This window comes from Cyprinus carpio, chromosome A5 (genome assembly GCF_018340385.1).
Source record: "Cyprinus carpio isolate SPL01 chromosome A5, ASM1834038v1, whole genome shotgun sequence".
NCBI classification, from domain to species: Eukaryota; Metazoa; Chordata; class Actinopteri; order Cypriniformes; family Cyprinidae; genus Cyprinus; species Cyprinus carpio.
The window spans coordinates 15113104-15125268 of record NC_056576.1 but is presented as its reverse complement, the minus strand read 5'-3'; the positions used below and the strand labels follow the sequence as shown (position 1 = coordinate 15125268).

General features: G+C 37.6%; 1 protein-coding gene across 1 annotated transcript; it reads right to left on the bottom strand.

Moving 5' to 3' along the window:
- Nucleotides 1–5184: 5184 nt before the first annotated feature.
- Nucleotides 5185–12011, bottom strand: LOC109083631 (AN1-type zinc finger protein 5-like). The gene is made up of 6 exons (XM_019098408.2): nucleotides 11850–12011; nucleotides 9503–9661; nucleotides 8993–9092; nucleotides 8748–8851; nucleotides 6704–6835; nucleotides 5185–6625 (listed from the first exon to the last, which is right to left on the bottom strand). Exons 2-6 carry the CDS (start codon nucleotides 9657–9659, stop codon nucleotides 6477–6479), a joined length of 642 nt encoding a protein of 213 aa, XP_018953953.1. The 5' UTR covers nucleotides 9660–9661; nucleotides 11850–12011; the 3' UTR covers nucleotides 5185–6476.
- Nucleotides 12012–12165: the final 154 nt, after the last annotated feature.

Here is a 12165-nt window from a genome sequence, read left to right as displayed (position 1 = left end):
AAAAATGCTTTATGATGTTATTGTCATCCCGATTTTTTTCCCGTTTATTTAGGTATATTTATTTATTTTTCATTTATTATTCATTTATTTTTTGTTTCATGATAATACACTGCAAAACAGGTATTTGTGACACTCTCTTTCACACACAGCTCTGATCAGAGGCTCTCTGTCTCTGTCATTTCACTGTTTATGAGAGTCCTCAAGTAGGAACACAGCTCTCTGATTACATTTGCTTCATGCCCACTACATACAACAAACAGTTCTAATGTAGTGGCAGCTAGTAATTTATTCATACTTCTAGACTAGTTCTCAATGTTTTTGAACTGAAATTGAGCGGTCAGCATTTCAAGTGGTGACAGCAGTGTTCTGCAGTATGACATGCTACACATCTAAAATAATTTAAAATAGCATTTTCTAAGTATAGTTTGTATACACGAGTTAATAGACTATATGGAATTGTTATACTCAAAAATAGTGATTTGTCACACTGCAGGACTATTTAAATGAATTGTAATAAAATGACTGCTAAAATTATGCACTTTCCCTTATATATTTTAACAAAATCTTGAAAAGTTTGTTTATGTATGTATTTATTGTCTGCCAATTAATTTGGCAAAATAATTTATAACCACATGGTGGCGCTAAAAGACTGTGCTTTACACTGCAGCTCTTACACCAGTCTACTGCCTTAGCGAAGATGTCAGGTAATCACACTAATATTAGCAAAGAATAGAACATAAATTATGATGTGCTTCCGTGAGTGTGAGTAGTATTTGACTCATATTTTCACAATATACAAAATAAAAATATACTATACTATATTATATTATACAATAGACTAAATTATATTATAAATAAAATTCAGTAAACATGATTTATATATATGATTTAGTTAGTATTGTAGATTATACTTTATTTCTAAAATGATCTTAAATATTTTTATGCATTATTATTTTATGCCATGTAAGCTTATATCTTTTTCAGCTGAAGTTTGTTGCACCACAATGCCAACATTCCAGTTCTGAACTCTCTGTCAGTCAGGTTGGTCTTGTGTGTTTGGAACATAACCTGAACACATTGCCTAGCAAGCAAATCTTGCTTTTATCTAATGACTAATCAGGAGACAGAAGTCATGGACCTTCAACATATGTTTAATTAGGTGTCTTTCACAGAAATATTTACAAACCAAAACAACTGCATTCACAGAAGAAAATGTAAGGGACACATTCTTTGCTATATATTCTTGCTGATAAGAACTGGGAAAATGCCCCTTTTTAAAGGGATAGTTCACCTTCAGTTGCCGGTCCCCGTTGACTTCCATAGTATGAAAGAAAAAAAAGCACTATGCAAGTCAATAGGGACCAGCAACTGAAGGTGAACTATCCCTTTAAGAAGTAACTCATGGAATTACTGAATAATAACCCCATGTATTATATTAAGTATTAAAGGGATAGTTCACCCTAAAATTAAAACTCTGTCATTAATTACTCACCCACATGTCGTTCCAAACCCGTAAGACCTTCGTTCATCTTCGGAATACAAATTAAGATATTTTTTATGAGATCTGAGTGTTTTCTGACCCCCAATAGACAGCAACACAACTGAAATGTTCAAGGCCCAGAAAGGTAGTAAGTGCATCATTACAATAGTCCATGTGACATCAGTGGTTCAACAGTAATTTTACAAAGTTAAGAGAATACTTTTTGTGCGCAAAGTAAATAATAACTTTATTCAACAATTCTTCTCTGAATGAAGGTCTTGCTGGTTTGGAATGACATGAGGGTGAGTAATTAATGAGATTCTCATTTTAAGTTGAACTTACCCTTTAAAGGAATAGTTCACACAAAATGAGTTTGTTTCTTCATTGGAACAGATTTATAGAAATGCATCACTTACTTAACAATGGATGCACTGCAGTGAATGGGTGCTGTTAGAACATCAATGTCCACTGACATATTTGATACAGAAATGTTTTGGATTTGTTTGTGCTTGAAAACTTTACCTGTGCATATTTCTCTCCTAATTCAGACAAGATGACTTTTCACTGGAGAAAGCAATATGTATCATGGAATTTTATTTTAGATGGACGAAATGGCTTGAAGTTAAAACATCTTGATGGTTTTGTTTCTTACTATTAAGCTTTTCACCTCACAATATGTAAATTGATGGACTGGAGTCATGAAGATTACTTGTGGATTTTTTGTGATGTTTTTATCAGCTGTTTGAACTCTTATTCTGACAGCACCCATTCGGATCTATTGGTGAGCAAGTGATTTAATGCTAAATTTTTCCAGACCTATTCTGATAAAGAAACAAACTCATCTACATCTCGGATGGCCAGAGAATGAATACATTTTCATCAAATTTTAATTTTTGGGTGAGCTATCCCTTTAAATGCAAAAATAATAGCAAAATGAAATGAATCCTCAAAACTGTCTGCTTTTGCGCTCTAGCACAAAGGCTTGAACCACAGACATCCAAGTAAGTGTCTCAGAGCGAGAGAGAAGCAGAAGTGAGGGAAAGCGTATAAACATGGGAGTGAAAGACAGAGGCGCTGACAATGAGACACAGGCATGAGTAAAGCACATGTGAGTGGGCGGAGCCTCGCACACAGACGCGGTGGAAGCATGTGAATGGAGAATGAGGTGAGCCTGAGTCATATGCAGTGACGTCATAATACCCGCCTAAACCCCGCCCACTTCCTACCGCCTCTCTCTTTAGAAGTGCTGAATCAGACAGAGCTGGATCAGTCTGGCTGGGAGTTTCCTGGCTAGACCACACAAGGTACATTAAATATTTGTGACAGGCATACATAAGCACTTAACAACACAGTCAATCTGACCAATCATTGTGCCCATAAAATAGTTTAATATGGAGTAGGAAGATAATTGACTGATGATGATGATGATGATTAAAATTCAATGAGTCAAAGGGTTCCCATACCTGTCATAATCCCCTCTCTTCATGTGATCTGACTGACTGAGTGAATGAACTTTCTGTGATCTACCCTGAGGTACACAAGCAGCTTTGTGAGCCACACCCAGACACACAAGTTAAAGGGTGATTTTACTCTGTACCATCTTCCTGGCTATGCCTCAAGGAACAAAAGTTTGGTATACACGAAACAGCAGGGAACAGCACGGGAATGTTCCAGTAAAGCTGAAAAAGGGAAAACATTTATGTTTGGAGTATGAATTGAGAATTGTGTCGGATTGGAGTGTTTATTTGTGCATGGTATTGTTAGGTCGAGAGAGATCGTGTGAGATAACGGTTGGAACTCACTGCCCTAGTTCACTGCATCTGTCATAGTCTGGTTAGGCTTTGCGACAGGCCAGCCGTTCTAGTTCATTGTACACAGTTTAAAAATAAATAAATAAATAAATACCAAAAAAAAAAAACCCTCACTAAAACTGAAAAGCTAAGTTACCTTAAAATTCTCATCACACATTTTCTATCACTTTGAATAGCTGATTGAGAAATTCAAGATAGAACTGTGGAAACATTCTGAAATTGAGCAGAAATTACACATTCAGCATTTCAGGATTTTAAACTTAAAAAAAAAAAAAAAAAAAAAAAAACATTTGCCAGTGGGGTAAGAAATAGACTTATTTCAAAGTGTAAACAAGTGTGTCCCTAAGGATGTCCCTGTTAACATCTTAAGTCATTTTTCGTCACATGTAAATGTTTCTTGATTTACGAATGTTTAGATATTTGTACTGGAAAACAAGACAAAAATACTGAATAAGAAAATCACTTTTTTTGTAACTGTTGATGAATAGTTTCGTAATGTGTTATATTTTTATTCCTTAATATTTTTTAACTTGTCATTTACATGACCATTTCAATCGGGGATTCCTAAACATTTTTTGTCATCTGAACCCCTTTTGGCCTAATTTTTTTTTCTTGTAGTACACTCTGAGATTTTAATAATTTAATAATAATAATTTCAATAATTTAACCCCTCATTCACATTCACAGTTCTTTGATGTCACTTAATGACATACAGGTAAACTAATTCGTTTTTAAAAATGTTTATTTTTTGATTGAATTAATTATTAGTCAGTTTAAAGCTTCCAAACGAACCCCAGACTAGTAAACTGATTTAAATGATTTTAAAATTACTTTAAAAAAATATATTTTTCAAAAAAAGTACATTTCCTTCCCATTTTAACTATTTTTACCTCACTCTAAAGATTTCCCAAAACCCACATTTTCCTTCTTATGACCATGATGCCCATTCACACTTCATTCCTTTAATACAAAACTCTTTCGTTAAGGTCCCCTGTCTCTGTTGTGAGCCTTACCCTCTTCTCCTCGGCTGAACTCACGACTGAGAAGCCAGTTTACAGCCTCTAACTCACACAAGGTTTAATGTGGGAAGAACACGCTGAACTCAGTGTGAGAACCCATCTGCTCTCCTGCTGAACAATTTCTACATCCTGCCTTTAATGCAGCTACAGGTCATTACTGTTGCTCGTGATACGGAATTCTAAGCCACACTGTTTTTTCCAATCTGCTCACCTTTTTATTCAACTATGCCTCAATATATCTCTTTGTATCCTTGGTTGCCCCTCCCTCTGACGCCTGTTAACATTCTGTGGCGTAGGCATCTGCCCTCAACATCTGTCACCACCCGTCACTGTGATGTCATCCACCCAGACCGGCTTAACACCCAGCCCCCTCTGTAAAAATACAGAGAGCGGGCCGCAGACGCTGATTAGTCAAGAGTATGACAATAACACCAAATGATTGGATTGTTATACAAAAAGATTTTCCTTTAAGGGACAGAGATGTACTTTGAAGACAAGACAGGAAAAGTATATCTGAATGTCCTGCGTGTTTGACTGAGGGTTCACACCAGCTGTTGTCATTCCTTAGAGGGTGACACAGCGTCTCCAGCTGTTACTAGGTCTGGCAGGATTGTCAAATCTGCTTTGGTTGCGAGTACAGAAGGGCTAAAGGTGGTCAGGACAGCTGCCGTGAAAACAGGATGTCTTTGCGTCAGCAGCTGGGACAGGTGTGTGAAACAAACGACATCTGAAAAATCATTCGGCTGTCAGGAAATTACAATTTGGGCCTTCTGCTGTGTGTTATTCAGTATAAGAATGCTTACAAATTACTCAAAAACAATTAACTGCATGACGTCATGGAATTTCCCCCAAAATGACAACAGTACAACATGACTGTATATTTTCTCTCTGTATATTTTTATTTACAATACTTTTTTCTTTAATGCCAGGTAAAAGGTTTAAATGCATCACATAAATATGAACATAGTAAGGTTTTTTCATACAAATTTGCATATAACTAAAGGCTGAAATTAAACCTCAAACAGATACATACTCTCAACAGATATCTTTTTTTTTTTTTTTTTTTTTTTTAGGAAACCTCACTCCCTACAGAAGAAAAGACATTTTTATACACAATACATGCACTCGGACTCGCTTACATTAACATATGCAGACACACAAAAATGACAGGTGCATTGTGGGTGCATTTTAAAACAAACAAAATGAACAATGTTTCACAGAATCAGGTCTGACTTTATGCCTATACTATTGCGGTGTTATGAATGCACTGTCTAAAGGAGGGTTAGCTCATCTCACTTTGACAACAGGAAGAAGGACTTGTGTGCAAATTTCCCCCGTGCACACAAGTACGCTCACACGGAAACAGACTGTACCACCTTACAGTCTTATCAAAAAGTCTCACATAATTAACACAAATAAAACTCCCAGGCATCTGAAACTCTAAAACGCAGAATGGATGTTATTGGTTCTAGAATGTGGGAAAACAGTTGTCTACAACAGATGAATAATAATAATTCAAAAAAAAAAAAAAAAGACTTCTGATGAATCTCAACCATTCATTCAAAAACAAAGAAAAGGGATGATGTCACAGTAGCAAGTTCACAATCTAAAATAATTCTAAATAAACGGTATTAACTGGGCGGCCTCACATTCCAACTGATTTTGCTAGAACAGATGGTAATGACAAACTGCAGTTTAACAGACCAATACACCCGCACACATCACCGGGTAGAGCTTTGACACACCTCTTAAAAATCCGGCATCATTCATGATAACAAGTCAAAGGCTGAAGCCTACTTACTCAGAAACTACACAGCCACTTTTTGGCACAGAATATCTGCCACTCTCATTGCATGAGGGCGGGAACAGGCAAAAAAATAAAAAATATATAATAAAAGCTAAAATTTCCTGAAAGGTGTCCTATGCTTTAGTGAACAAAAGAATATGCAAGAATAACTAGCATAAAACACCACAGAGAGGACAAAAAACGAAAAAAAGAAAAAAATTAATACCTATTAGAAAACCAAAATCTGTCAAGATCGTTCATGCATGAGCCTCAGACGGAACAGTTCTCTCGGTTTCTTTTTAAGTTGATAGAAAAACACAAGTCCGTTTTCCAAGTCGTCCATTTTATCCACCAATGTTCTTGGAGAAAGAGGGTAAAGCTTATATTCTCTGGATCTTATCGGCCACCACTACGGGATTCTCCTTACGGATCTTCGCAGCGGCTTCAGACTTGTAATCGTACGTGCAGTTGTGCTTGTCTGAGTACCGGTGAATTCCACAGAACAGATTACCACATCGACAGTCAAAACCTGTAAAACAAATGAAAACATAAGTCCTCTGTTTACAGACACACACTAATATCAGATTGATCAATCAGTGAGCCTCACCTGTTAGGCCGACTCTCTTACGGCAGGTAAAGCATCTATTTTTCTTAGGTTTGGAGGAATCTGGACTCTTGCCCTCATCACTGCCCTGAGCCACAGGGATGGGGGAGTAGGAGGAGGTGGGCTGTGTTATGACTGTGGGAAGAATGGAGGGAAAATTGATTCAAATGAAACTGTTGCACTGTGGCATGGGTGGATTCTGAAAGCAGTCTGAGACAGATTTCTGAGTATGGTTGCAATTTTATAGGGCTGTTCCCTAAAACAGGCTCTGCCACAAAGCCCCAAAGTCCTAATTTCTGTTGGAATGAAGTGCTTAACACTGCATGAACTTAGGACCGTCATCAGTAAACAGCTCACACTAAAACTGGAGCAGCCCCAAAGAGAGCTTTGTTTGCAGCAAAGTCCATTTTAGTCCAAAGAAGAGCTGAAAAAAAGGCCCAACCACCACAAACATGATACTGCTTCCTTTGACACTCACATCCTAGATATTTAGTCTTATAAAGAAACACTCCTTGCATACTTTAATGGTGATAATAAGTAATAAAACAGATGAAGGAGAGTTCATCTTACTTCCTGCTGTAGCTGCAGTAATGTAAATATTTAATAGTTTTGGTCTATTGACATTCGTCAAGACATTTTTGAAAAATCCTATTACTGACATTAAAAATCCCCCCCGCAATAAAGCAACAGGATGGCGCACTGTTTTTTCTTTTGTTGTTGTTGTTTTAACAAACTTATTTTAACGCACACTTAAGATTACATTCAACAATTTTAATAAAGATGGTGAGAATCATGAAATCAATTGCAATTATTTTATTCTGTTGACAGCATTCATTTTACACCGTAAGAAACTACATTTAATTTTGTGAAAAATGTTACTAAATTTATCTGATTAAACTTTATAAAAAGTAAATATTTTCCGGACAATATTATTTAATTTATTACACTTTTTACACAATTGCGCTATATATATTTTTTTTACATTAATATAAATAAATTATATATATATATATAAAGAGAGAGAGAGAGAGAGAGAGAGAGAGAAAAGTGTGTTTGACTTCCCACGAAAAATGGTCCAACTCACAGATGCACTATGGTGCAATGGTGGTGTTTATTTACAGTGAAGTAGCGCAAAACAACCACAAATACCAAAGTAAAAAAAAAAAACAAAAAGAAAAAAAAAATAAAAAAATAAAAAAAAAAAAAAAACATACCAACACAAAAATATATACACGTATCCACAATATGCTTATACTATACAGGTGTTGATTTGTTTGTGGCACAATAGTAGCTCATTCAGCCTACCGAGAGACCAAGTCTCAGCATTTTGGGCACTTTTCTAAAGACCAGGCTCCTCCCCTATAGGAGCTTACCAATAACAGGTGAGTATGGTATATGTATTCACATTTAAATAAACATATACTACAAATATATTACCATATGTGACAACAACATTCAAATCAGAGAGATAAGGATATAAAACATTCACAAGTGATCACTCTAAACACGTACAAACACTATCGGTCTACCCCTGAGGATTAACTAGTTTGGTCAACCGCCGGCTCCTCCGACCCATAATCTGACAACACTCAACATGTAACAGGTATGGCATACAATAGAACACAATCCAATAACTTAACTAAACCTTTACCATAAACTTACAAGATGTATGAATGTCCGAGTATGTATTATGGCCGGAAAATAAAGCGTGAACGAATATAATGTCCGTGCGAATAGAATGCCATGTGCACCTGTCTATCTATAGCGAAAGCAAAGCGGAGGGAAAAGGAATGTAAGTGGATGTTAACGTGTGTGCCAGTGCTACACACACACACACATATATATATATATATATATATACAGTTTGAAACACTAAAGACCACACACACATATACATATATATATATATATAGAATGTGAGTCCATCGCAAAGAGATAGCCTCAGCTTTAGGAGACATACTCTATACAGTTTGAAACACTAAAGACTAAACAAGGGGCTTTGTGTTTCTACTTTAAAATGTATTTGATCATATTTCATTGCAATTACCTGGTTCAGAAGCCTCAGCTTTAGGAGACAGGGTCTTTTCCTCTCTAGAAATGCTCATTTCTGTCATCTGTTGTGTGACTGGTAAGGTGGTGGAAGGAATACTTCTGTAAAAACAAACAGGTGGGGGTTTATGCACTGGCTTTTCTTGAAACACCAGAGATCATTCAAACGTCAAGCAGCTGAACATAGAATGCATTCTTTCTCATTCTGAGGATTAACAACAAACACACATGTGAAGTACTCACTCTCTCATGGTATCTGTGCTGGGTGCAGGTGAAGGCTCTGCTTTGTTTATGCTGGCTTCTAGTCTCTGTATAGCAGAGGCCTCTGCTGAGGGGCTGCAAGCTGGTCCAACAGAACACAAAGACACAAATCACAAACAGTGCACAGGTACAGCTGTGCTACACTATACAAAGACCTGTGACCAAACAGTGCTGCCTACAAAACATGTGCAGCTTATCATTACAATTTCTCAGGGAGGACCCAACATTGTGCTAGACACCAAGAAAAGAATTAAGCTCTAAAACAGCTCAGAATAACATGCTGTCACTGGGTGCTGGTGGGTCTGAAATGCTTTGCAAGCAGTAACCATGGACTGTTATTGCTGTAGCAACTATAATATCACTGTCTCCAAGAGATGCACTGAATGAGAACCCTTATATCATAGTTTAACCATGTTGTTTGTGTGGTCTGTAACCACAGAAAGCTCTATCTGGGAGGTTAGACAAACAGGTTAATGTTCCAGTGTGACTTACCCAGGGGACTCATGGGACTGCGATCACTGCTTTGATGTCTGTTTAAGTGCTCCTTATAGCACACCGAGCACATGCCATTGGTCCTGGGGTTGCCATAGAAACCACAGCCTGTGGTACACAGTATAGGCACAGGACTCTGGTTTGTCTCTTGGGCCATTGCTAATATATCACAAAAGAAAATGGAAACAAGAGTGGTCTTGTTAACAATGACAGCATTGTGTTTGGCTTACAAGCACATGCAATGAGTGGAAGAGATCATTGTTTTTAAGTTTTTGTTTTTTGTTTAGCTCATAAATGTAGCTACTTGTAGCAAGTAAGTTAATGAGTTACAGATATTTTAAGCTATTGATATCAGATTGGGACTGTTGTCAACAGATATGAAAAGTGCTATTGAGTTATACCTAGTATGTGTTACTTTAATGTTTATTTTTGGTAAAGTACCAGCTAATTGTGCTCTCTATCTATCTATCTATATATATATAATTAATTATAAATTAAGGAACCAATTGAAAGTTGTATTAGATTGAAACAGTTGAAAACATGCAAATGTAGCCTACTTAAAAAAAAACAATACTAACATACCAAATTAACATACTCTGTAAGGAAAAATAATTCTTGCAAAGTGCATACTATTATTAGTAATAACACTATAGTCATGTGACCGCAATATGGTGGCACCCATGAGGGGAACATACTCAATGTAGAATAAAAGAGCTTTTTCTAGAAAACTGTCTTTATCTTACGTAAATGTACATCATTGTAATGACATTTCTCAAAACTATGATTCATTTCTTCATGTGTAGAATTTTCAATTAGCAAAAAGTTTCCTTGTACACGTTTAAAGCTCAAGGGTTTCAAAAAACTTCTGTAAGTCTCTAAGCGTGGATACACCGAACACCCTATAATTAAAAAACCTTGTTTAATCTCAGCCAAAAATAAGACAAGCTCCACAGCCACCCTCATCAGGACAGAGTAATTACACTCGTCAACCGACTGACCGGACTAATACCGAGTTCTGCTGTATCTATTCTAAACCACATCTAAACGGAACTGAACTCGCTTCTCATCCGTCTGTCTGTATCTCTAAATAAAGTCTACACATTAAACAGCACGACACAAGCTCTCCCACCCAACCATGACTAACCAAACGAGTGGGTGTCAAGCGTGATATGCAATTTCAGGAGGCAATAAAGGTGAGACATTAAGCCTAACGTTACATCTCTAATCTGTCATTTTAAGCAGAAGAAGCACAGAAGCTGTTAGGACGGTGTTCACGTGTTCAGCCATCCGAAACACCAGCTGATGGACACCACCGATCAATAACAGCTCACGGACACTAGTGCTAGTCGATGCTGGCGGTAAACATAACTTTAAACCACCACTCAACCGAGAATTACAGGTCATTTAACCGTCTAGATGAAGATGAAGTGGATATGTCTCAAAACCTGGCGAGCTTACTATCTAGACAGCGTCGTTTTGGGGTATCTTAAGCGCTTGGCTATCTAGATAGTCAGCTTACTTCTGTCGAATCTCACAGACAGATAAACTGGGTGGATTTGAGAGAACAGAATGAACCAGAACGGCCAGTAAAAACCAAAAACACCATGGCATAAAATATCAACATGACACATCCAAACGCAAACATCGCGACTACAGAACAGCACTGGCTTTGTTTAATCTTCTCTCTTTGTCCTTTTGCTCCAGGATTTCCTCCCTAGACAGACAATCTGTCCTTTGAACAAGCCCGAAACAAAAAGCTAACTGGCTTAGCCAGGTGTTCGTCTGAGTAACTAACGTTAGTATCATACAGAACGAAAACGCAAACAACTAAACGAGATTTCCTTGAATTTATACAGGCACGGTCGAACAATAAACAACCCACGACACAATGAAGATGATCCGTTGGGTTTATGTGTCTTAAAACAATTGCTGAAACACGGCATTTATAAAAGGAATTAAGAAGAGAAATCCCAAATCGATTTATAATTTTCTAAATTATAAAAAGGCGAAGAAAAGTTGGCGATTGTCGGTGTCTGTGTTCTGTGCCCAGGCGAGTCACGTTCTGGGGCTTGTGATGTTCGTGAAGGTGCCGCTGCTGCTGACAACTTGGGACACTTTGTTTTTTTTAGGGACCCACCCGTCGAACAAAAAAGCTCGATACTTCGAATAACCCTGGCGTTTATAGATCCGAGCTAGCGGGTTAACCCGGCCTGATACACGTCCTGAATCGGTGATCGTTAATCGCTGCCTTTTTTTTTCGGGGTCAGCCAGTCTTTCCGTGACCACATCGTCAAACCTTTCGCGATTATCGCCTAAATAAAATACAAACAAACGTTGTAGCGCTTACCTTGAAGGCTTTTAAAATCTAATCGGTCGGGTTAAAGAACGGGAACTCTTCGAAAAGGAGTTTGTCTTCCTCCCGAGGCTTTGTCGGTGATGTAAATAAGTAAATTCCTCTCCCGTCCTCTCCCGACTCCCGAGCTCTCTCTTCTTTCACTCTGTTTGTTTCCTTCTTTAGGCAGGAGTTCATTGGTCATTCGACGCTCGTGGGCGGGGCGTTGTAGTCAAAGAGGGGCACAATCCACTTTTTAAGGTTTGCCACCTACACTGATGACGAAGTCATACCTTCCTGATGAAAGTCTCCCAAGCCTGAAGACACCTAG